The sequence below is a fragment of the Dreissena polymorpha genome, chromosome 4 (genome assembly GCF_020536995.1).
Source record: "Dreissena polymorpha isolate Duluth1 chromosome 4, UMN_Dpol_1.0, whole genome shotgun sequence".
NCBI classification, from domain to species: Eukaryota; Metazoa; Mollusca; class Bivalvia; order Myida; family Dreissenidae; genus Dreissena; species Dreissena polymorpha.
In genome coordinates, this window is record NC_068358.1 from 101,998,992 (window position 1) to 102,026,414 (window position 27,423).

The window sequence follows — 27,423 nt, forward strand, 5'->3', positions numbered from 1 at the left end:
AGTTTCGTAAATTTAAACGACAACAACAGAACTCTCCAAATTATTCAATCGTTTCGCGTTGAAACGCTTTATAATTTTTAGGTTTTCAAATCGTCAAAAGATACATATAATGGCTATATTGGACTATGGTAAATGTTCAGTAATAGTGTTTCCTCACAAATATCATAACTAAAACGAAAATTTGCGAATCTGAAACAATTTTTTTCAATTTTGTCAATTTACCAAACCGTGAAAAGATCCCTTTAACCTCACTGGGTCAAAAGTTGTAACTAGATGATGTGTAGGTCAAGTTCGAACATGGGCCATGCTGGGTTAAAAAACTAGGACACGGGGTCACTTAGTGTGTTTTAAACCTCACCATGTTGTCTGCTATCTAATTCAAGTAGTTTTTATCCAATCTTCACCAAAATTGGTCAGAAGTTGTATCTTGACAATGTCTAGAGCAAGTTTGAATATGGGTCATGCCGGGTCAAAAACAAGGTCACGGGGTCACTTAAGGCGTTTTAAACATCACAATGTTGTGCGCTCTCTAATTCATGTAGTTTTCATCCGATCTTCACCAAACTTGGTCAGAAGTTGTATCTAGATTATCTAAAGGCCAAGTTCGAACATGGGCCTTGTCGGGTCAAAAACTAGGTCACGGGGTCACTTAGTGCATTTTAAACATTCAGCATGTTGTCCACTCTCTAATTATGCCCCCCTTCGAAGAAGAGGGGGTATATTGCTTTGCTCATGTCGGTCGGTCGGTTGGTCGGTCGGTCCGTCCACCAGGTGGTTTCCGGATGATAACTCAAGAACGCTTGGGCCTAGGATCATGAAACTTCATAGGTACATTGATCATGACTTGCAGATGACCCCTATTGATTTTGAGGTCACTAGGTCAAAGGTCAAGGTCACAGGTGAAGGTCACAGTTACTGGAAATAGGCATTTTAAGGATTTAGCATGGTTCAAACAAGGGAAACAACTACCGTTTTTGCATGTTCTTTTTGTTACAGCATTGCCTCCCTTGTAATATATTTAAATTTTACCAAATGTAAGACTAACTGCATTTTGTAATGCGTACTACTACTACTACTGCTGCTGCTGCTGCTGCTGCTGCTGCTACTGCTTCTACTACTACTACTTCTACTACTTCTACTACTACTACTACTACTACTACTACTACTACTCCTACTACTACTACTACTTCTACTACTACTACTACTACTACTGCTACTACTACTTCTTCTACTACTACTACTACTACTACTACTACTACTACTACTACTACTACTACTTCTACTACTACTACTACCACTACTACCACTACTACCACTACTACCACTACTACCACTACCACCACTACTACCACTACTACCACTACTACCACACCACACCACCACCACCACCACCACCACCACCACCACCACCACCACCACCACCACCACCACCACCACCACCACCACCACCACCACCACCACCACCACCACCGTTCACAGTGACAAAAAACGTATTCACACAATGGCTGCTACTACAACTTATAGCCCATATAGGGGGGCATGCATGTTTTACAAACATCCCTTGTTCAAGTAGTTTTCATCCGATCTTCACCAAACTTGGTCAGAAGTTGTATCTAGATGATCTTAAGGCCAAGTTCGAACATGGGCCTTGCCGGGTCAAAAACTAGGTCACGGGGTCACTTAGTACGTTTTATGCATTGAGCATGGTGTGACCATTAATGTGAAAATACTGAGCTCAAGCCGGGGATTGAACCTAACACCTCCAGAGTGGTAGTCAGACACTTTAACCACGTCGCTAAAGAGCTAGCCCAACAGCAAGGCTGTTGGAAGTGACCTTATTTCACTACACTCCTCCCCCTTTTATTGTTTCAAGGTCCAGACATGCCCGCTACAGCATGTCTTGCATCTACATGGCCCCCCCAGAAACCATTAAACAGCTCAGACCCATTCCCGCATTCACAGTTCTTTTTTGCCTCGACGCCATTAATGTGAAAATACTGAGCTCAGGCTGGGGATTGAACCCACGACCTCCAGAGTGGTAGTCAGACACTTTAACCGCGTCGCTAAAGAGCTAGCTCTCTATTTCAAGTAGTTTTAATCCGATCTTCACCACACATGGTCAGAAGTTGTAACTAGATGATGTGTAGGTCAAATTCGAACATGGGCCATGCCGGGTCGAAAACTAGGTCACGGGGTCACATAGTGTGTTTTAAACCTCACCATGTTGTCCGCTCTCTAATTCAAGTAGTTTTTATCCAATCATAACCAAAATTGGTCAGAAGTTATATCTTGAGAATGTCGAGGGCAAGTTTGAATATGGGTCATGCCGGGTCAAAAACAAGGTCACGGGGTCACTTAGGGCGTTTTAAACATCCCAATGTTGTCCGCTATCTAATTCAAGTAGTTTTCATCCAATCTTCACCAAACTTGGTCAGAAGTTGTATCTAGATGATGTCTAGGTCAAGTTTGAATATGGGTCATGCCGGGTCAAAAATTAGGTAACGGGGTATCTTAGTGCATTTTAAACCTCACCATGTTGTCCGCTCTCTAATTCAAGTAGTTTTCATCCAATCCTCACCAAACTTGGTCACAAGTTTTATCTAAATGATCTCTAAGACAAGTTTGAACATGGGCCATTCCGAGCCTAAAACTAGGTAACGGGGTCACTTAGTGCGTTTTTTAACATTCAGCATGGTGTCAGCTCTCTAATTCAAGAAGTTTACATCCGATCTTCACCAAACTTGGTCAGAAGTTTTATGGAGATAATCTTAAGGCCAAGTTAGAACGTGGGCCTTTCTGGGTCAAAAACTAGGTCAAGGGGTCACTTAGTGCGTTTAAAAAATTGAGCATGGTGTCAGCTGTTTTTTGTGAAGAATGCAAAATATTATGTGTCAATGCGGCATGTGTGGGTATTCGTCACGTCTGTGACAAAGCTCTAGTTTAAGTGGGAGAATGTTTTGCAAACAGTTCTTGTTTCTGCCATGTTTGTACACATATTTTTTGACTGGACATACTGTGTAAATGCTCTTTGTGGATGGGCCGGCCGACAGTATAATGGGCGGTGGGCACATTCATTGTTTCCGCTCTCTAAGTCCTACAGTTTTCATTTTCTTCATTTAACATGTTGGAAATGTTTTTTAGCATAACATGGAAGCCAAGTTTGATAACCAGCCAATTTGCACCAGGCACTTCAGAGTTATTGCCCTTTGAGTACACAAAAACATGCACAATGTTTGCAGTTTCTGCTCTTTTACTCATTCATTTTTTATGGAATCTTCTGCAAACTTTCTGAAATTGTGTCTTGACATAAATAAAGGCACAATTTGATAATCTGCAAAATGTGTGTGTTACCGGTAATTTTGTTTGGTTTCATCTCTCTTAACTTATTTACCAAAACAAATTTTACCCAAATATTCCATTTATGATGTAAGTTATGATATACAATGGTTGTACTGTTCTGTTCATTACATTTTTTTAAATTATACAATTATTGGTAATGAAAACTTCATCTTTAGATAAATTTATATCTTGAATTCCATTGTTGCTATAAGATACATTTTGTGTGCCATTTCAGTGAGAAGTTTAAGATGAATCGCCGTGGCAGTGCCGTGGAGTCACAGATCCATGTGAACCCTCACAGACCCAAGACACCCAGCCGCATACCCAGTATCAGTGTAGCCTCAGTAGGAAATAACTCGGAAAAAATATGAAAATTACTCCAAATATCAACAACACAACAGTCTTAATTTAAATCTTTTTGACACAACAGTCTTACTAAACTATGTAAATGACACAACAATTATAAAAAAAATGTCATGCTTCTTGTAAAATAGTTGATATTGCAATTTAATTTTCATTATATATAATAAATGATTGCTGTTTTTTATGTCAGAGAATGAAAAAGGGACACAATAGTTGCTATGTAATGTTAATGTAAGAACATTAAATCAATACTTATTTCAAATATTTCTTAAAGCTCTCCTAAATTAACCTGACATTGACTTTGGTAATATTTACATTCGATACAAATATGTTGCTAAATTTGGCATAATGTGACACAGATAAAATGATTGCCAACTAAATTCCTTTAAAAATTTCATTTAACTTGTTGAACGAGAACAAACCAAGTATGAATATAGGAAATTATTGCATAACCAATTACTTTTTTATCATAGCGATTGGGAATATCAGGTATATGATGCTGAGCTTTAATTTTGCCGCCATGTTTAGGAATACGAGACGTTATCTAATGGCCGCACGTCAGAGACTTTGTTGACATCTCGAGACCCCATTACTTATGGAGCAATTCCAGACAGGCCTGTCAATGAAACAAGGTGTTGTATTAAAGGAAATGGGAGTTTTAGTTGCATATGGGACTAAATTGTTTGTTGTCCGCTCAGGTTCCCATGGTACTCTTAAGTATAACAGTACTACAATGTACCCTGGGTATGGAAAATATGCTTAAAGGCACCCAGCCATAATCCGGGGTACTTTTAAGTTTATTTTCATTTAGTACCCAATTTCCTTTAAAAATGACCAAACAACATTACTGGGTACTGTTGTTGCTTTTTTGTCAGTAGCAAGCTTTTAGCAGGGGATAATTGGGCTCTTTGATTGCTATGTTATGCATAAGCGAGCTTGTAGCAGGGGATAATGGGCTCTTTGATTGCTCTGTTATGCATAAGCGAGCTTGTAGCAGGGGATAATGGGCTCTTTGATTGCTCTGTTATGCATAAGCGAGCTTGTAGCAGGGGATAATGGGCTCTTTGATTGCTCTGTTATGCATAAGCAAGCTTTTAGCAGTGGATAATGGGCTCTTTGATTGCTCTGTTATGCATAAGCAAGCTTGTAGCAGGGGATAATGAGCTCTTTGATTGCTCTGTTATGCATAAGCGAGCTTTTAGCAGGGGATAATTGGCTCTTTGATTGCTCTGTTATGCATAAGCGAGCTTGTAGCAGGGGATAATGGGCTCTTTGATTGCTCTGATATGCATAAGCAAGCTTGTAGCAGGGGATAATGGGCTCTTTGATTGCTCTTTTATGCATAAGTGAGCTTGTAGCAGGGGATAATGGGCTGTTTGATTGCTGTTTAACCTGTAGTGAGTTTTTTGTTAATACATTTTTATTAACATTCAGTTGCATTACAAGGTTTGAAAAGGATTGTAGAAACGCTAAAGTCTGTTTTCTGTACACAACATAATTTGTTTATATAAACAGACTGATTGCATATGTTTAAAAATATATTTACACTTGTTTGCTTAAAATAAGATATTACCTTTCTTACCATATCTATTAAAAAAAGGAATATCAATGTAATAACTTCACTCCTGATTTCTGGTTCCTAGTTTCAGCTGCTTGACAAATCATATAATTGTAGGGGATTGTTATTTTTTATTGTAGACATTTAGATTCCAAGCATTAAGGCTTAACCGGTCATTGTTGGCTCAGGTACTACTTAAATGTTCCTGGGTTATGATTAAGTATTCTTAAATGTGTCTTGTTCTGTGAAAGCTGGTCATAATGCATGTGCGTAAAGTGTCATCCCAGATTAGCCTGTGCAGTCCGCACAGGCTAATCAGGGACGACACTTTCCGCTTTTATGGTATTTTTAGTTTCAAGGAAGTCTCTCCTTGCCGAAAATCAAGTTTAGGCGGAAAGTGTCGTCCCTGATTAGCCTGTGCGGACTGCACAGGCTAATCTGGGATGACACTTTACGCACATGCATTAAGCCCAATTTTCTCAGAACAAGACACAAATGATACGGCATAAATGCTAAAATGTACCCTTAAATCCTAAGGTTAAATTGGTTGTTGTCAGCTATTTTTTAAAAATTAGTTATGTTCAAATTTCTGTCAATATTTTGTAAACTTGCATCTATATTGTCAAAACTCATACTCAAAAAAGCATGTTGAGGCAGTTTTGTTAAAAGAGAATTTTGTTATGTATTCCGTAGCTTGTTTTAAGACATCAGATCAGACGGAATAAAACTCAGGTACAGTCTAAATAGGACGGATACGCTTTAGTTAATTTTCCCTACCCAGGGTACCTTTAAGTATACTTAAAAGAACCTTGTGTTCATTTAAGTAGTACCTGAGCTGACAATGACCAATCGAGCAACATTAACCGCACACTGACCTATATGCATGAGGTACCCTTTAACCCTTTACCACTTTAATACGTATTTTAACGCATTTATAGTCCCAAAGATAGTTGCATTTAATTAAATACCTTTCTTACTATATTTTATATGTTAATATTTTATATGTTTTAAAGGCTTTTTTTAACCCTTAGTTACTGCTGAGCAGCAAACAGCATAAAACCTGAACAGACTGTGAGTTACTCGCAGGCTGTTCTGGTTTTATGCTGGTTGCAAAAGCAGCTTTCACTTTGCTTCTTATGGGGGAAAGGGTTAAGCTGTACTAAAGTGAATGAAGTCCACAGGTATCATATTAATGTTGGCAACCTATACCTATTTGCATTGTGGCTGTTTAGCACCACACCGCTGAGTAGCTCACACAGTTTTGAGGATGATGATGACGACGACAAAACACCATTCTTTAGCAGTAGCAACCTGCGCAAACTTGGCAAAATTGGCGCGAAAGAAATGCTGAATCATCTGAAAGTCTTCATCTTGTTTGTGATCACTGTAACAGCTGCAGTAAGTTTGTTAGGGTAATTAATGAGCCTCACTCTGGGAAATCAGGGCTTAATGCATGTGTGTGAAGAAGCTTCCCAGAATAGCCTGTGCAGGCTAATCAGGGGTGACACTTTACACATTTATTGTATTTTTCATTTAAAGGAAGACTCTTCTAAGAAAAAATATACAGTTAAGAAAGACAGCATCATCCCTGATTAGCCTGTACAGACTGCACAGGCTATTCTGCAATGACACTTTAGATGCATGCACTTAACCTCGTTTTCTCAGAGCAACCAATTGGTTAAACTAGTCGCATGATTGAATTTTTTTCAGTCTTAAAGATGCCTTCATTTTAAATATTTACCATTTTTTACCAAAATACACATCTAGTCCTTTTAAGTTTTGTGTTCTTGTTTTTGAAAATTGTCATTTTGTCTTTTTGTGAACAAGTCCTTTTAATATTTAGCAATTGGTTTCTTTATGGGAAAATTGATCTTAAGCCTAATGCAGCCAGAGTAGCTCCAGACCAGCTGGCAAAATTGTGCTGTCTGATCAGGACCTGCCCTTTCTGCTGTTGAGACCGCTTAACTTTGTGTGACTTTAATGGACACTATAGGTCTTGATAAGACTGTGTGATTGCACACACAGGTCTAGTCCAATATGGCATAAGACCCATTTTTGTATTATGTTACTCATTTTATTCTTTTTATACGCCCGTTTTTAAAAACGGGACGTATTATAGTTTCACCCTTGGCGGCGGTAGTCGGCGGGTGGGCGGCGGGCGGCAGGCGGGCGGCGGGTGGGCGGAGGGCGGCGTCCACAGCAGTGTCCACTCTCTAATTCAAATAATTTTCATCCGATCTTCACCAAACTTGGTCAGAAGTTGTGTCTAGACAATATCTAGGTCAAGTTAGAATTTGGGTCATGCCGGGTCAAAAACTAGGTCATGGGGTCACTTAGTGCATTTCAAGGATTTAGCATGGTGTCCCCTCTCTAATTGAAGTAGTTTTCACCCGATCTTCACCAAATTTGGCCAGAAGTTGTGTCTAGATGATATACTAGTATAGGTCAAGTTCAAATATGGGTCATGCCGGGTCAAAAACTAGGTAACAAGGTTACTAAGTGCATTTCAAGCATTTAGCATGGTGTCCGCTCTCTAATTGAAGTAGTTTTCATCTGATCTTCACCTAATTTGATCAGAAGTTGTGTCTAGATGATACGTATGTCAAGTTCGAATCATGCCGGGTCAAAAACGAGGTCACTTAGTGCATTTCAAGCATTTAGCATGGTGTCCGCTCTCTAATTGAAGTAGTTTTCATCTGATCTTCACCAAATTTAGTCAGATGTTACATCTAAATGATATCTAGGTCAAGTTCAAATATGGGACATGCCTGATCAATAACTAGGTCTCGAGGTCATTTAGTGCATTTCAAGCATTGAGCATGGTGTCCAAAACCTTCAGCGGGCGTATCTTGTGACAGTTAGGCACTCTTGTTAATAAATGATGGAAAATCTAATGTTTTCATGTATTCTTAGTTCCAATTTGTGTTTTAACTTTTAACAATTGAGTTATGAGACTACGTGTTGTATGAAATTTGAGCAGAATATGCTCATAGCCATTAGGCCAGATCTGTCAAGTTTTGTTCAATTCTCTATATCTCTTCATTATACAAATGTATCTGTTTCCATTTGAAGGCATCAAATAAATGTTTAAATGAAGTAAAACATGGTCATACTAAAACAGAAATGAGAACATTTAATACGTATTTAAATTTTACCTTTTCAATACTTAAAAATGTGGCCTTGCAATTAAAAGAAATTTAGCTATCTATATTCAAATTCTTCGATATTGTTTGATTCTGTATACGAAATGCTCTTTGGTAATCTTCATTTGTAACTGCTCTATTGTCTTAATGGCTTATACATTATTTCAGGTATTTGTGATCATGCACCAGGAGGAAGAGAGCGTGACAAAGTGGAACATGACCAGCGTTCAGTACAACACTACCAAGACAATACTCATACCAGGTGAGTGGAACATGACCAGTGTTCAGTACAACCATACCAAGACAATACTCATACCAGGTGAGTGGAACATGACCAGTGTTCAGTACAACTATACCAAGACAATACTCATACCAGGTAGGTGGAACATGACCAGTGTTCAGTACAACCATACCAAGACAATATTTATACCAGGTGAGTGGAACATGACCAGTGTTCAGTACAACCATACCAAGACAATACTCATACCAGGTGAGTGGAACATGACCAGCGTTCAGTACAACCATACCAAGACAATACTCATACCAGGTAGGTGGAACATGACCAGTGTTCAGTACAACCATACGAAGACAATATTTATACAAGGTGAGTGGAACATGACGAGTGTTCAGTTCAACCATACCAAGACAATATTTATACCAGGTGAGTGGAATATGGCCAGTGTTCAGTACAACCATACCAATACAATACTTATACCAGGTGAGTGGAATATGGCCAGTGTTCAGTACAACCATACCAAGACAATACTCATACCAGGTAAGTGGAACATGACCAGTGTTCAGTACAACCATACCAAGACAATACTCATACCAGGTTGGTGGAACATGACCAGTGTTCAGTACAACCATACCAAGACAATACTCATACCAGGTGAGTGGAACATGACCAGTGTTCAGTACAACCATACCAAGACAATACTCATACCAGGTAGGTGGAACACGACCAGTGTTCAGTACAACCATACCAAGACAATACTCATACCAGGTGAGTGGAACATGACCAGCGTTCATTACAACCATACCAAGACAATACTCATACCAGGTAGGTGGAACACGACCAGTGTTCAGTACAACCATACCAAGACAATACTTATACCAGGTGAGTGGAACATGACCAGTGTTTAGTACAATCATACCAAGACAATACTCATACCAGGTAGGTGGAACACGACCAGTGTTCAGTACAACCATACCAAGACAATACTTATACCAGGTTAGTGGAACATGACCAGTGTTCAGTACAACCATACCAAGACAATACTCATACCAGGTGAGTGGAACATGACCAGTGTTCAGTACAACCATACCAAGACAATATTTATACCAGGTGACTGGCACATGGCAAGTGTTCAGTACAACCATACCAAGACAATACTCATACCAGGTAGGTGGAACATGACCAGTGTTGAGTACAACCATACCAAGACAATACTCATACTAGGTAGGTGGAACATGACCAGTGTTCAGTACAACCATACCAAGACAATATTTATACCAGGTGAGTGGAACATGACCAGTGTTCAGTACAACCATACCTAGCAATACTTATACCATGTGAGTGGAACATGACCAGTGTTCAGTACAACCATACCAAGACAATACTCATACCAGGTGAGTGGAACATGACCAGTGTTCAGTACAACCATACCAAGACAATATTTATACCAGGTGACTGGCACATGGCAAGTGTTCAGTACAACCATACCAAGACAATACTCATACCAGGTGAGTGGAACATGACTAGTGTTCAGTACAACCATACCAAGACAATACTCATACCAGGTAGGTGGAACATGACCAGCATTCAGTACAACCATACCAAGACAATACTCATACCAGGTAGGTGGAACATGACCAGTGTTCAGTACAACCATACCAAGACAATATTTATACCAGGTGAGTGGAACATGACCAGTGGTCAGTACAACCATACCAAGACAATACTCATATCAGGTAGGTGGAACACGACCAGTGTTCAGTACAACCATACCAAGACAATACTCATACCAGGTAGGTGGAACATGGCCAGTGTTCAGTACAACCATACTGAGACAATACTCATACCAGATGAGTAGAACATGACCAGTGTTCAGTACAACCATGCCAAGACAATACTCATACCAGGTAGGTGGAACATGACCAGTGTTCAGTACAACCATGCCAAGACAATACTCATACCAGGTAAGTGGAACATGACCAGTGTTCAGTACAACCATACCAAGACAATACTCATACCAGGTAGGTGGAACATGACCAGTGTTCAGTACAACCATGCCAAGACAATACTTATACCAGGTAGGTGGAACATGACCAGTGTTCAGTACAACAGTAGCAAGACAATACTCATATCAGGTGGGAAAAACATGCGCTTCATATAGGGAAAGCCAGGCTTAATGCATGTGCGTAAATTGTGCCAGATAAGCCTTTACAGTTCACACTTGTTAATCAGGTACGGCTCTTTCTGCTTTTATGGAATGTTTTTATGTCCCCAATCACTATAGCGGGGGACTTATTGTTTTTGCCCTGTCTGTTGGTTTCTGTGTTTGTGTGTGTGTTTGTTTGCATCAAAATTTAACATTTGCCATAACTTTTGCAATATTGAAGATAGCAACTTGATATTTAGCATGCATGTGTTTCTCATGGAGCTGCACATTTTGAGTGGTGAAAGGTCAAGGTCATGGTCATCCTTCAAGGTCAAAGGTCAAATATATAGCTTCAAAGCGGCGCAGCAGGGGACATAGTGTTTCTGACAAACACATATTTTGTTTTTAAAGGTGGTCTCGTCTTAACAAAATCCAGTCTATATGGAACGTGTTGTCCTTATTAGTCTGTGCAGTTTGCACAGGCTGATCTGAGATTTTACTAATTGCACATGCAATAAGTCTGATTTTTTCTTCAGCAATACACACTATCATACACTTTTCAGGTTACTGGGCCTGCACTTAAAATTGGGCTTTGAAAAAAAAGTGGGTTTTCTGAACATTTTGATAAAGCTTACTATCATTATTGAACAGATTAATTTAAGCGCTGGTTTTCCAATAAAATGTGCTCTTACAAAAAGTTTGTTATCTTACCCTTTTCCACTCAGAAGCAAAGTGGAAATGGCTTATGCAACCAGCATTAAACAACAACAGCCTGGGAGTAATTCTTGGGCTGTTCAGGTTTTACGCTGTTTGCTGCTCATCAGTATCTTAGGGTTGGAAATGAAGCGTTAAAAACTTGAATCTAGTAAGTGAGGTCTAACATGTAATTTGATTTTCTAAGAGACTTCAAAGTGAGCAAGGGTTAAATAAAAGCATGACAGTTTGATGTCATACAATAGATATCGGAGGCTTTTTTGTTGTTGTAAATAACCTGGAGTACTGACGACATTTTTCATGGAGCTAAATCCACTTCATCCCTCACTTGATTTCATATTATTTCATATTTACATAGTTAACTTTTTGGTCATTTTGTAAGTATTTGTGTTGACTTTCTGATCAGATTTACAGTTGGGCTTGTTGCATAAAAAGTGTGGTATTAAAACTTGCGCTTACAGCAAGAAACATATAATTTAATTCTTGCTCAAGTTAGATTTCTCGCTATTTGTAAGGCAAATACAGAGTAATACAGAGTTAATATTAGAAAAGGATTAAAATGAAAGAAATTCTTCTTATAGAGTTTCACTCCTTGGTGAAATTTTTTTACACATAAATGGCAAGATTTAGGTTTACGAGCAAGATTACATAGTTTATATTAAAAATTTGCCTCTTACAGCAGTTTATTGTTATAGCCAATTTCTGGTTGTTGTATTTATACTTATTTTAACTTCTTGATAAATATAAAAATTGTCATACATTAATCTCTTGCTATGCAACTGCTATTAAATATATATTTTTTCTAATACAGATACATTCAGATACATTTTTAATACAGATACATTTAGGAATTCAATGACTGATCGAGAGTTTTTAAGAATCGGTCTGGGAAATACAACAGTTCTCAAAAAAATGCTTTCATTTCCAGAAAAAGACCAAGACAGCCTTAGCCAGTTAATTTTGAAAGGACCATTTGATGACAATATCAGTTCAACGGGAAACATACTGATTGTTTTATTACAAAGTGTGAGTGCATTTTTCTGATTTTTTCTAATTTTCCATCAATATTTTGGTTTTTATTCCTTTAAGGAGCATGACATTGGTGTTATGATTTGAAACATTCCAATACAGATATCAAAATGACACTTCATATATTTAGTGTTAATAAAAAAGGAATCTAACCGTTTGGTGACCATGGTTGTTGAAGACATTGTCTCTCTAAATTTATTTTTTGATGTTTTATTTCGTGTATTTCAGAATATTGTTGCAACACTTCATATCAATCAATCAATGCTTGCAAGTCAATCCAGCAAAGAAATTTCCACAAATACATCAACACTGAAAAAACCTGAATCTATCAAGTAAGAAAATTAACATTTTATCGAAGACAAATGATTAATTGACATAACAATATAAATATTCTGGTCGGGCCTCCTACATTCCTGACGACCGAATAACTACCGATTGTGTCACGTAAAAAATAGTTCCACATTAAATTGTTCCTTTTAATAATTTCCTATTGAAAATTTTAGAAGAAATAAAAAACGAATCGAGAATGTGATATTTTTCTTGGTAAAAAAATGAAAACAAATTGCAGCAGCAAAACAAAAACTAAATTGTATTTACCTTAATGACAACTTAAATCCATTGCTTATAACAATAAATTTACAACGATATACACATCCATTTACTGTTCTTTCATCCATTTGTCGAAATCCATTTCTGTTTTTCCATCTCTATTATCCAAATGTATTTTAAACCACACTATTTTTTGATAGCGTTTGTATCGAATGCTAACCATTTTGACCCAAAACCCGATTTACGAAATTGTAATCCTGTTGTAGCAAATTATTTTATTCCTATCGAAGTTAACACTTATGAATGACAAACACACAATCTGATGATTCGTTCGATGCTTTAAAATATTTAAAAAAATACTGTTTAAACCACCACGTCAAAGTTGTTGTCCCTAAAATCCTGAGAGAAACTAGATAGTATGTTTTGTCTGAGAAATGACGTCACACTAGATACGTCATAAATTGCATAATCAAGTAAATGAAAATGATTAATACGGAAAGCTGGTTCGGTAATATATTTTAAAGAAGAAAAAAAGGATGATATATAATATAAAGATAACATTCATGATGCGTCCCAATAAATTTCAAAGGTCAAATATTATAACATGTTAATCGGCGCGTAGGAATACATACTTACGGTTAGATCACGGTCACCTGATGTACTGCCAGTTATCAACTAGTTTATCCGACCCTGATTTATTTGGTCAATGTTTGCAACAGAGGTAGGATAAAATTGAATAGCCTGTGCCTTTGCTCACATGCATTAAGCCCAGTTTTCTCAGAACAAGGCTCAACTACTTTGCTATGATATTTCAGCAGGAGTGTCACGTTGAACTTGACCATAGCCTGGCAGGTGATTGGTGCCCCACTTTCACCAGAAGTGTGCTATCCTCTCGACTTCAGCTACAAATTCTCACATTCGGCCAAAGCCAAGGAAATCTGGGCCCTGGTTGTGCTCATATTCGTGTATGGCTTGATTATATTTGATGTGAGTGGTATATAAGATTTTTCAATCAAATGCTAATGCGCCACTAAAATATTGCACTGTAACTAGCATGATTCTTATATTTTAAGTCTAAATAAAGAAATGTTTGACTCTTTTCTAGACTTGTTTCATTATCTTGTAAGTTAGTGATATATTATACATGTATTTACATTTTCCAGCTTGTGCATCGAACACTTGCTGCAATTATTGGCTCGTTGATAGCGATAGCTGTGATGTCAGCTTTCTCAATGGTAAGATTAAAGGTGTATAACCTGCACGACTACAGTCCACTATAGCTTCTTATACTTCACCATCAATTACTTGAATGCCTTCAATAACTGACCACCTTTAACACCACAATCAACTTCGACATGAAATCTGTTCCAAAACAAACTTTAAAAGTTTGTAAATGACCATCAGAGTTAAGCACCAAAAATGGGCAGAATTTAGGTATTCATACTGGAGTTGTTGCCCTTTGTTTTTAACAAAAAACACAACAGATATTATTCAGGTTTATTTTGGGTACACATAATTGATAATAAGATTACAGTTAAGGTCAAATATAAGCAAAATTAGGCCAAAAAAAATAATGGAGTTATTGCCATTTGTATGAGGAAAAAAGCAAAAAGAAAATGTTTGTGTGGAGATTGTGACCTTATTTTATATTAAGTCTTTGCCAATGTTGCACAGCTTGTCAATAACCATATGAAGTGGAAGTGAAGTTTAATCAAGATGGGAATTATTCAGGATATAAACGTTTATTATCCTATCTTCACTGGTCTTGCACATGCGGTTTGTCTATGAGAAAAAAAAAATTTGTTAAGTTTTTACATGGTCCTACAAGATACGGCATTTGTTTATAAAATCTGCAAACTTTAACACTATTTAGAAAAAGACTTTATCTAGTCATTACTACCGGTAAATTTTCCTACCTTTTTTCCCTGCAACCATTAGTGTTAATTTTAGTAATATATAAAGCAATATATAAATGAGACCAAAAGCAGTAATTGGAATAATTAAAGTTTTTTTAATCAAATACAAAACATTTATTATATAAGGGACAGCAACATCATTTTGACCCAATCTTCACTTATCTTGCTCTGTTCTGATGCTTTAACTTTACATGTGCCTCCGATATAAGCAAACATTGAACCAGAAACCCCAGTAGGCCCATCAATGGCTCTGTGACTAAATGTTCTACATTGCTTGCATTTGAAATATTTGTATACATAGTTTTTTATGACCCCCAAACGTGAAATGTTTAAAAAACTGCTGTATTTGCATTTTCCAGAATTGTTGTTCAATCAATCGAAACCACTGACCACTGATCTACTTCCCAATTTATACAAATATAAATCCCATAACACATGTTAAAAACAGAAGAACTCCAAACGCCCCTTTGCAGATACAACAATATGCTGTAGATGCCACTAATTTTATCAAATTTATAAATATATTTATCAAACGTGTCACAACAGTATGATTTTCACCAGAAGCCTATATGTAATCTGTGATGGGACCCAAGATTTTCTGAGGACACTTATAATGTCCTCTTGACTAAAAGTATTGTAAGAAAGAGGTAAAAAAACATGGCAAGAAAACTAAAATTCTAACCCTGTTGTCATCTGCATCAGAACTCATGTGAACACTTCGGGCCATCATGGTTCCCTTGTTTTATTGTTTTCATATATTTGTTTTAAATTAATTTTGCTTTAAAATATCACCCATTCATGCTTAATGAGTTTTATGCCATATGTGACCACCATAGCTCTAGACCACCCTGCACATTCACACAAGGTGCTACCCTGTCCGCTAATTAGACCATGAAACTTTTCTTGACTTATTAGCAGACAGCATAGCAGCTGACCAGACTGCGCAAATGTGCAGGCTGGTTTGGAGTTATGCTGGCTGCATATGGCATAAGACCCACTTTTGCATGACAGGATATATTGCCATGCTTTTTCCAGCGTCCCACCCTGGAGACTATTATGTCGTGGCTTGACGTGGAGACACTCTCGCTCCTATTTGGGATGATGATTATAGTGGCCATTTTCTCTGAAACTGGCTTCTTTGACTTCTGTGCTCTACAGGTAAAAATTATTGTATTTCCTTATCGGTACAAAGTACTCAACTTAATTTTATTTGTAAAAAACAAACATGTCTTGGTTCTAGGTATAAAATTGCCTGCACATTGACAGTATTAAGTACACTGTTCATAGCAACAGCTAACAAATTTGCATCAAACACAATCTTAACCACAACCATACCTGTAAATATAGACCGATGAGACTGCTTATAGCATTTAAACCTTGATGCCCATTGGTATTTAATCTCAAGGCAAGCTAATGAGCAGCCTTAACTGTTTTGCTGCCCTTTTTTCATTCTCCCTACTTCTCATACTTTTTGTAAAAAATGATCTTATTGCCCTTTTTATTGAAATCTTACTACATTTTTTTGTATGGAAACCTCGTTCTGGGAAAACTTGGTCTAATGGATGTGCGTTAAGTGTCGTCTAAGTTAAGCCTGTGCAATCAGGGGTGACACTATCTGCATTTATGAAAGTTTTTGTTTAAACAAATTTTCTTAAACAAAAAATTAGCTGTGCAGCATGCGCAGGCTAATCTGGGATGGCAATTTACACAAAGTTTTCCCAGAACTATTCATGGGTTCTGACTACATTCTCCTACAGGCGTACAAGTTGGCCAAGGGCAAGGTGTGGCCCCTGATCACGCTGCTGTGTGCCTTCAGTGCCATCGTCTCAGCTTTCCTTGACAACGTGACCACCATCCTGCTACTGACACCTGTCACTATTAGGTAAGAAGTATACTAGTCTGATATTACTTTAGAGGTTGGTAATGTTTCTTTAAGGGACTTGTTCACAGATTTTCCCATGTTTGGAAATTTTTTATGAAATGCTTTACATTGATAAATGTAAACATCTGAACTAATCAGCTTCAGTATAAAACAAGAATAACAGTAAACAAATAATGTATTGTATACTTTATATTAGCAATTCACGTAATGTTGCAAAATATTACAATTACAACAGAACACTCCAAATAATTAAATTGTTTTGCGTTTGTAATGGATATTTTAGAGTATGTTATATGTTCATTATTATTATTTGCTTATAAAAAACATAACAGCAACGAACTTTTGCAAATCTGAAACATTTGTTTTTACATTTTGTCAATTTATCAACCTGTGTACAGGTCCCTTCAAACAAATGTATCTTTGATAGTTAAGTATAAATTGTGTGGTGGGATGGATGGTTTTTTGGTAACTCGTCAAGGTCAAAATTTAGCTAACCCGAGTACCAAGTGCTCAAGGGGAGCATTTGTGGTAAATCTTTTTTTGAGATCATATGTTGCCAACATGTTTAACTTAACATTATTTTGTCTTAATTTGAATTCAGTTCAAGTGGGGTCAAAATCTTGGTCACTTAGACAAATCTTAGACAATCCATGTAACCACTCTAGATGCCACATGTATGACTCAATCTTTAGGAAACCTGGGCTAAGTGTTAATAATAACAAACTTTCGGCAAAGTGATATTCGTGAGGAAACAGTAATACTAAACATTGAGCATTCTCTAAAATATCCATTTATAGGCATCTTTTAACAATTTACAAACTTGAAAATTATAAAGCATTGCAACGCGAAACGATTGAATAATTTGGAGAGTTCTGCTGTTGTCGTTATATTTTGTGACACTATGAGGATTACTTATATAAAGTATAAAAGACATCATTCATTGTATGAGCACGGATGGCCGAGTGGTCTAAGCAGTAGACTTTTACTCCAGGGGTCAGTGGTTCGAGTTCAGTTGAGGGTTACTTATTTTTCTTTTTATGCTCCCCAAAAAAATGTTGGGGGGAGCATATAGTCGCTGCTTCGTCTGTCCATCCGTCCGTCCGTGTGTCCGTCCGTACACAATTTTTGTCCGGGCTATTTCTCAGCAACTAATGACCGGAATTCAATGAAACTTTATGGGAAGCTTCACTACCAAGAGATGTGCATATTATCAGCGGGTTCTGGTTGGATGATTTTTCACAGAGTTATGGCCCCTTTGAAATATTCCATTAACTGTACATATAGTGCAATTCTTGTTCAGGCTATTTCTCAGCAACTAATGACTGGAATTCAATGAAACTTTATGGGAAGCTTCACTACCAAGAGGAGATGTGCATATTATCAGCGGGTTCTGGTCGGATGATTTTTCACAGAGTTATGGTCCTTTGAAATTATCCATTAACTGTACATATAGTGCAATTCTTGACCGGGCTATTTCTCAGCAACTAATGACCGTAATTCAATGAAACTTTATGGGAAACTTCACTACCAAGAGGAAATGTGTATATTATCAGCCGGTTCTGGTCGGATGATTTTTCACAGAGTAATGGCCTTTTGAAATTTTATATAAAAAAATTCTTGTCCCCCCCAACTACTGTGCCCTCAAGACGTTTCCTTTTATCTGAATATATAGTGCAATATTGTGACAAAAAAACCTTCGGGGAGCATCACCCGTCTCCGACGGTTTCTTGTTTAAAATTTTATTATTGTTTTTACTGTAACTTTTTAGATCCAATGATTACATTTATCAATATAAAGCATTTAATGACAAGCTTCAATACATGCCAAAATCTGTGAAAAGGTCCCTTTAATGGAATTTTAATGTTCATACCTTTTTTGGTTCGGAGCTTGAAAGAAAATGACACTGTTTATGCTTAAAGTATCGTCCCTGATTAGCCTTTCTGGACTGCACAAGCTAATCTGGGTCAATACTTTACGTACATGCATTAAACCCCCTTTTCCCAGAGATAGGCTTATTTTGATTAAATTGTTTTCTCCCCAAGGCTTTGCGAGGTTCTCAACCTGGACCCCAAGAAGATTCTCATTGCAGAGGTGCTGTTCTCAAACATTGGCGGCACTGCGACTGCCATAGGGGACCCTCCAAATGTTATGATTGTTTCCCATAAAGACATTCGTGTGAGTTCAAAATCATTTCTCTAAAACATTTGTCAAATTATAAAAGTGAATCAAATTTGCATATTTGTTTGCCTATGGTACTAAGTTTGGTTACTAATCATTCTAAAGAAATCAAGGACAATACTTTCCACCTAAACTGGATTTTCACATAATTTTAAACAAAAGATACAATAAAAGCAGAAAGTATCGTCCCTGTTTAGACTGTGCAAACTGTACAGGCTAATCTGGGACAACACTTTACGCACATGCACTAAGCCCCATTTTCACAAAAGGGACTCATATCTTTTATACAGAACGCAGGTATCAGTTTTGCTAACTTCTCGGGATACATGGCTCTGGGCATCTTATTTGTTGCGCTAGCTGCCTATGGACTTCTACGGTTCATCTACAGAAATATGGCGGACTTGGAGAATAAAGACCCCATTGAAATATCCGGTAATATATCATTAATGTTATCTATGGTTTGAAGTGATCACAGTTTGGTCATCAACATAATCAGGTAGGAAAAAGCAGTTTTATGCAAATATCATGGTAAAGGAAATTAGTCAGTTGCCCTAAGTAAAAAACTAGCACGTGTATTTCTATCCTGGTAATGTTCAGGAGTTTCGGTTTTCTTATATTTTGTAATAAACTACTTCAAATGTCCTTTATTGAAGTTGCAGTTTATTAAAATGAAGAGTTCAATGGAAATTATTTTACCTGTTTTACAGATATTTAACAGAGATTCAACAGTAATTGTTTCAAATTCAGCTCATGAGCCATGTCATGCAAAAATGGGTTTTATGCTATATGTAGCTCCAGACCATCAGTGAAATTGCAACTGACAGGTTTCTGTTGCTTAATTGTAAGGTAATCAATAGGGAACAATTCCTGCTGTAAACGTAAAATGTGACAAACAGAGTACTACTAAGCTCATTTGTTATTCAGCAAAATAGGAAATAAGAATTTATCCAAAATTTTAATTAAAATTCCAGCTAATTATTCATTTCTTGAAAAACCTCGAAATTATATTTTAACCAATAGTAATGGCTTAACTGTAGAAAAGTTAGCAACACTAAAAAAACTTGAAAGGCCAGCTTCTGTGAGTGGTCAAGTTTGCTTGGGGGGAAGCAAAATACTCATCTGTCTTTAACAATTTCAAGTATTTTATTTTCCGCAGCATTTCCAAATTTATCAATCATCAATTTGAAAATACTTAAGATTGATAAAAATGAAAATAAGCAAAATGACATCGCTATTCATGTTTGCTGTTTTCAAGACCTTCGTTAACTTCATGGAGTGTTAATTTGCCAATTCATGTATGGGGTAAAAACGAGCTAGACTCTAACAATAAAGGGCTTAATGTATACATGTTAAATGTCGTCCAAGTCGACACAGACTAATCAGGGGCAACACTTTCCATTTGTATTGTAGTTTTTGTTTAAAGGAAGTTTCTTTTTAGCAAAAAATCCATTTTAAGCAGAAAGTGTCATCCCTGATTAGACTGTGCAAACTTTATGCACAAGCATTAAATCCAGTTTTATCAATGCAAGACTCAAATGATTCAGAGCTGCGCCATGAGATCGAGATGTGGCGGCGTGCAGCCATGCGTATCGTTGCCGTGTCCCGGGAGGAGAAGGTCATGCAGGCCATGTTCCTGCAGCGGGTGGCAGAGCTCGAGAATCAACTTGTCAAGGCCATGTACAAGATGCAGTAAGACTTCACATACTTCACTTGAGCGGCACTCTGGGAAAGCTGGGCTTAATGTCTGTGCATAAAGTGTCATCCCAGATTAGCCTGTGCAGTCAAAACAGGCTAATCAGTGATAACACTTTTCACTTTTATGAAATGTTTGATTAAAGGAAGTATCTTCTTAGTGAAAATTCAGTCAGTAGGTAAAGTGTCATCCCCAATTAGCCTGTATGTACTTCACAGGCTTTATGCATATGCATTAAGCCCAATTTTTCCCAGAACTAGACACACATTTTTCATTTGTTTTTGTTGCAAGTTGGTTTCATGCGCCAATCAATATTCCTCATCTTCCTTGATTGTGTTTAAGTGGGTCAGGATCTTGACATGCTGGTGATAGATAATTTTGAATAATTCCTGGAGTTAAATATTTTGGATTTATGTGTTTGGGATAGAGAGGGGCAGGGGCATAGTGTATCTCTCAGATGGGAGAGAGGGGGGTGGCGGGGCATTGTGTATCTGTCAGGTGGGAGAAAGGGGGGCACGGGCATTGTGTATCTGTCAGGTGGGAGAGAGGGGGGCATGGGCATTGTGTATCTGTCAGGTTGGGGAGAGGGAGGGCATTGTGTAACTGTCAGGTGGTAGATAGGGAGGGCGGGGCATTGTGTATCTGTCAGGTGGGAGAGAGGGAGGGCAAGGGCATTGTGTATGACCATCTGAAAAGATGGGAGAGAGGGTGGGAGTTGGGTGCATTTTGTATCTGTCATGTGGGGGAGAGGGCTAATATGAAATCGAGCACCTATCCATCAGTTGGTCTGAAGACCTATTTGTTTCTGCAAGACATCTAGAGAACGGTTTGACCTAAAATCATGAAAATAGATGGGATGAAAGATAGAGGGCTATTTTGTTTGAGGTCAAAGGTCATAGGGGCTTGTAATTATGACCATTTTGTTAACGCACAATATCCAAAGAATGTTTAAGATAAAGTGTTGACATGGTTACTTTGGCTAAAAGAAAGTTGCCAATCAATTAGGTGAACTGGTAAAAGGTCAGGGTTACAAGGACTTATAACATGCAATTCATTTCTACAACATATTTAGAGAATACAGTTATCTTTTACCATTTAAATTGGTTTTTGGATTAGTTGAAAAGAAAGGGTCATTTATTTTGAGTTTGGAGTCAAAAAGTCAAAGGTGAAAATCACATGGACATGCAATACTTCTCTGAAAAATAGCACATATTCACTTGGCTGCACATCAGGGGTTAGGAAGGTGGAGGCCATACATGCATTACAAACATCTTTTGTTTGCCTTTACAGAAGAAGGAAGCAGAAGAATTTCAAAGAAATGCTTACTGATCTGGAAACAAAGGTAACGCACAAATATATCTTCTTTCTTCAAAACTTGCTATTGGATTGAATATAAATGTGTTTTATTAACATTTTGTTAATTGTTAAATAGTGCTTGGTATCCTTTTCTCTGAATCTTGCTTTTTTTATATAAAAGTATAAAATATAATGTTATGGATACTAGCTACTTAGACTAAATGATTTGAATTCTAGTATATTACAAAAAGGCCCACTAATATCCTGTCTTTAGAAAGAAAAGCTTTCTTATGACACAAATAAAATAGTGTATGAACGAAAACTGCTTGCCTTGAAGCCTGTATAAATATTTAACCAAGATCAAAAGTGGATTAAATTTAGTTTAAAGTTGTTGCATATATGTTGCAAAATTCTGTAAAAAAAATATCATGTCTTATGTAAAATGTAGAAATATTTGTATGACTCTTATTAACACTTTTTCCCTCAGAAGCAAAGTGAAAATGGTTTAATGCAACCTGCATAAAACTAGAACAGCATGTGAGTAACTGGAAGTCTGTTCAGGTTTCATGCAGTATGCTGCTCATCAGTATCATAGGTTTGGAAATGAAACCTTAAAAACTTTAATTAATTGAGAAGGTTGTAATTTTAATGTTATCTGCGTGGTGAACGGTCAAAACAATATATTTTTCAGTATCGAATCACGAACATTCCCCTGTTGTTGAAGAGTTGTGCTGTGTTGCTGATGGTGATCATTCTGTTCTTCACGTATTCCTTTGTTCATCAAATGCACGTGGGTCTTGGTAAGTGAACATCTTGAGTATTATATTTAGTCTTATTAGTCCCCTACCGGTTTCACCGGACTTTAATAATGGTTTTCGCTCTGTCTGTCACACTTTTCTGGATCCTGCGTTAACTTTAAAAGTTCTTAATATTTTTTCATGAAACTTGAAACATGGATAGATGACAATATGGACATTAGCATGTCATTTCATTGCGTTCCTACGTTAAAAATTCTAGTTCCTATGGCAACAAATAAACTAGAAATATTGCTGAAAATGGTGGTTTTCTGGATCCTGTGATAACTTTAAAAGTTCTTCAATTTTTTTCATGAAACTTGAAACATGGATAGATGGCAATATGGACATTATGCAAGTCATTTAATTTTATTCCTACGTCAAAAATTCTGGTTGCTATGGCAACAAATATATACAAAAAAATTCTGACAATGGTGGAATTTCTGACAATGGTGGAGCCGGTAGTGGACATATATTGCTTGGCAATAGTCTTGTTAAAGGTGCTTATCAACTGGTTTTGAAGTTATGATATATTATCAACACATTTTGATTTAGTCCACAAGTTCCGGATTCTAAGTTTAGGTCTTCAATGTCAAAATATAGTCTTGAGAATGACTGGTTGATTCAATTAAGTTTGAAGCATAATGAGGCTTAGTGACTTACGCAAGAGCAAGGTCCTTATGTCAAAGGTTGAGGTCTTCTTTGAAGATCTTATATTAGAAACAGATTTAGCTTCATTAATTCTTTCTCTCAAACAAATATTGATTGGCATATTGGCACATATTTTGTTTCATACTTTTAAGCCATTAACAGTTGTTCCACTCAAATTTTGTGGCTTAAAAAACTTTTTAATGTACACTAAAATCAGTTGATTTCTTACTTTGAAAAACAAAATGAGGAATTTGAGTTGCATTACCATCATAATGCATGTGTCAGGTTGGATTGCCACCATTGTGTATGTGTAAGGTTGGATTGCCATCATAATGTATGTGTCAGGTTTATTTGCCATCATTGTGTATGTGTCAGGCTGGATCGACATCATTGTGTATGTGTCATTTGAATTGCCATCATAGTGCATGTGTCAGGTTGGATTGCCATCATTGTGAATGTGTCAGGCTGGATTGCCATCATTGTAAATGTGTCAGGTTGGATTGCCATCATTATGTATGTTTCAGGTTGGATTGCCATCATTGTGCATGTGTCAGGTTGGATTGCCATCATTGTGTATCTGTCAGGTTGGATTGCCATCATTGTGAATGTGTCAGGTTGGATTGCCATCATTATGTATGTGTTAGGTTGAATTGCCATCATTATGTTTGTGTCAAGCTGAATTGCCATCATTATGTATGTGTCAGGTTGGATTGCCATAATTGTGTATGTGTCAGGTTGAATTGCCATCATTGTGTATGTGTCAGGATGGATTGTCATCAGTGTGCATGTGTCAGGTTGGATTGCCATCATTGTGTATCTGTCAGGTTGGATTGCCATCATTGTGTATGTGTCAGGTTGGATTGCCATCATTGTGTTTGTGTCAGGTTGGATTGCAATCATTGTGTATGTGTCAGGTTGGATTACCATCATTGCGTATGTGTCAGTTTGGATTGCCATCATTGTGTATGCATCATGTTGGTGTCAGGTTGGATTGCCATCATTGTGTATGTGTTTGTTTGGATTGCCATCATTGTGTATGTGTCAGGTTGGATTACCATCATTGCATATGTGTCAGGTTGGATTGCCATCATTGTGTATGTGTCAGGTTGGATTGCCATCATTGCATATGTGTCAGGTTGGACTGCCATCATTGTGTATGCATCATGTTGGATTGCCATCATTGTATATCCGTCAGTTTGGATTGTCGTCATTGTGTATGTGTCAGGTTGAATTGCCAACAATATGTTTGTGTAAGGTTGGATTGCCATCATACTGTATGCATCATGATAGATTGCCATCATTGTATTTGTGTCAGGCTGGATTGCCATCATTGTGTATGTGGCAGGTTGGATTGCCATCATTGTGTATGTGTCAGGTTGGATTGCCATCATTGTGTATCTGTCAGGTTGGATTGCCATAATTGTGAATGTGTCAGGTTAGATTGCCATCATTGCATATGTGTCAGGTTGGATTGCCATCATTGTGTATATGTCAGGTTGGATTGCCATCATTGTGTATGTGTCAGGTTGGATTGCCATCATTGTGTATATGTCAGGTTGGATTGCCATCATTGTGTATATGTTTGTTTGGATTGCCATCATTGTGTATGTGTCAGGTTGGATTGCCATCATTGTGTATGTGTCAGGTTGGATTGCCATAATTGTGTATGTGTCAGGTTGGATTGCCATCATTGTGTATGTCAGGTTGGATTGCCATCATTTTATATATGTTTGTTTGGATTGCCATCATTGTGTATGTGTCAGGTTGGATTGCCATCATTGCGTATGTGTCTGTTTGGATTGCCATCATTGTATGTGTCATGTTTGATTGCCATCATTGTGTATGTGTCAGGTTGGATTGCCATCATTGTGTATGTGTCAGGTTGGATTGCCATCATTGTGTATGTGTCAGGTTAGATTGCCATCATTGTATATGTGTCTGTTTGGATTGCCATCATTGTGTATGTTTCAGGTTGGATTGTAATCATTGTGTCTGTGTCAGGTTGAAATGTCATCATTATGTATGTGTCAGGCTAAATTGCCATCATTGTATATGTGTCAGGTTGGATTGCCATCATTATGTATGTGTCAGGTTCAATTGCTTTCATTGTGTATGTGTCAGGTTGGATTGCCATCATTGTGTGTGTCTCAGGTTGGATTGCCATCATTGTGTATGTGTCAGGTTGGATTGCCATCATTGTGTCTGTGTCAGGTTTGATTGCCATCATTATGTATGGGTCAGGTTGGATTGCCATCATTGTGTATGTCATGTTGGATTGCCATCATTGTGTATGTGTCAGGTTGGATTGCCATCTTGTGTACGGGTCATGTGGGATTGTTATCATTGTGTTCGTGTTAGGTTTGATTGCCATCATTGTGTCTGTGTCATGTTGGATTGTAATCATTGTGTCTGAGTCAGGTTGAATTGCCATCATAATGTATGTGTCAGGCTGAATTGCCATCATTGTATATGTGTCAGGTTGGATTGCCATCAATATGTATGTGTCAGGTTGAATTGCCATCATTGTGTATGTGTCAGGTTGGATTGCCATCATTGTGTATGTCAGGTTGGATTGCCATCATTGTGTCTGTGTCAGGTTTGATTGCCATCATTTTGTATGGGTCAGGTTGGATTGCCATCATTGTGTGTGTGTCAGGTTGGATTGCCATCATTGTGTGTCAGGTTGGATTGCCATCATTATGTATGTGTCAGGTTTGATTGCCATCATTATGTATGTGTCAGTTTGGATTGCCATCATTGTGAGTGTGTCAGTTTGGATTGCCATCATTTTGTATGTGCCAGTTTGAATTGCCATCATTGTGTATGTGTCAGGTTGGATTGCCATCATTGTGTATGTGTCAGTTTGGATTGCCATCATTGTGTATGTGTCAGGTTGGATTGCCATCATAATGTATGTGTCAGGTTGGATTGCCATCATTATGTATGTGTCAGTTTTGATTGCCATCATTGTGTATGTTGCATGACAATTAGAATCATTTATATTTGATGGCATGAAATTTTGTTTAAAAAAATTTGACTCTCCTTGATGTGTACATTTGTTGAATTATGATGTTAAAAAAAAGAGGAATTTTGTTGTTCATTTTACGATGTGTTTGTATTATATCCTTGGTAAGTTTACCTGTGAAATCAACACAAATGAAATGAATGCCACATGAATGAAGATGATTTGAAAGTTTATGACATAATTCCTATTTGTATGCGTCAGGTTGGATTGCCATCATTGGGGCTGTGCTGCTGATGGTGCTGGCGGACATGCACGAGTTGGAGACCATCCTGCACCGTGTGGAGTGGTCCACACTCATCTTCTTTGCTGCTCTCTTCTCTCTTATGGAGGTAAATATGAGCCTCACTCTGGGAAAACTGGGCTTAATGCATGTGCATAAAGTGGAGTCCCAGATTAGCCTGCGCAGTCCAGACAGGGTAATCAGTAACAACATTTTATACCTAAACTGGATTTTTGCTAAGAAGAGGCTTCCTTTACACTAAAATGCAATAAAAGTAGAAAGTGTTGTCCCTGATTAGCCTGTGCGGACGGTTCAATCTCATCTGGCACCACACTTTATGCATGTGCATTAAGCCGGCTTTTCCTATACATTGGTCAATGGTTGAATTTATTGTCGAATCTCATGATTTTTTAAATCAATCAACATTAATATGTGAGCTAGAGATTTTTTAATTTAACACTTTCAATAAACTGTGTATTATATAAAAGATTCAACAACTTGAAAGTTCCTTGTTAACTTTCAGGCACTAAACGAGCTAGGGCTTATAAAGTGGATTGGGGACGGAGTAAGCCAGCTTATAAATGATGCAGAAGAAGAGCACCGGCTTCTGGTTGCCGTAGTGATGATAATATGGGTGTCATCTCTGGCTTCGAGTTTCATCGACAACATACCCTTCACCTCTGCAATGGTAA

The 27,423-nt window shown here is 37.5% G+C and overlaps 1 protein-coding gene across 5 annotated transcripts in view; it reads left to right on the plus strand.

Moving 5' to 3' along the window:
* The window catches only part of LOC127877340 (P protein-like), a 43,566-nt gene that overhangs the window by 12,405 nt on the left and 3,738 nt on the right, over positions 1-27,423 (plus strand). For 4 of the 5 annotated variants that reach the window (XM_052423076.1, XM_052423081.1, XM_052423078.1 and 1 more), the window contains exons 2-18: positions 3,575-3,683; positions 4,231-4,334; positions 6,493-6,658; positions 8,572-8,665; positions 12,427-12,524; positions 12,756-12,859; positions 13,892-14,063; positions 14,240-14,311; positions 16,028-16,150; positions 16,750-16,874; positions 18,917-19,049; positions 19,343-19,484; positions 20,597-20,741; positions 22,036-22,087; positions 22,733-22,841; positions 26,713-26,840; positions 27,255-27,419. In XM_052423076.1, coding sequence (XP_052279036.1) covers positions 3,575-3,683; positions 4,231-4,334; positions 6,493-6,658; positions 8,572-8,665; positions 12,427-12,524; positions 12,756-12,859; positions 13,892-14,063; positions 14,240-14,311; positions 16,028-16,150; positions 16,750-16,874; positions 18,917-19,049; positions 19,343-19,484; positions 20,597-20,741; positions 22,036-22,087; positions 22,733-22,841; positions 26,713-26,840; positions 27,255-27,419 — 2,041 coding nt within the window. The remainder of the gene's footprint in view (positions 1-3,574; positions 3,684-4,230; positions 4,335-6,492; positions 6,659-8,571; positions 8,666-12,426; positions 12,525-12,755; positions 12,860-13,891; positions 14,064-14,239; positions 14,312-16,027; positions 16,151-16,749; positions 16,875-18,916; positions 19,050-19,342; positions 19,485-20,596; positions 20,742-22,035; positions 22,088-22,732; positions 22,842-26,712; positions 26,841-27,254; positions 27,420-27,423) is intronic. The other variant, XM_052423077.1, reaches the window with a different exon arrangement.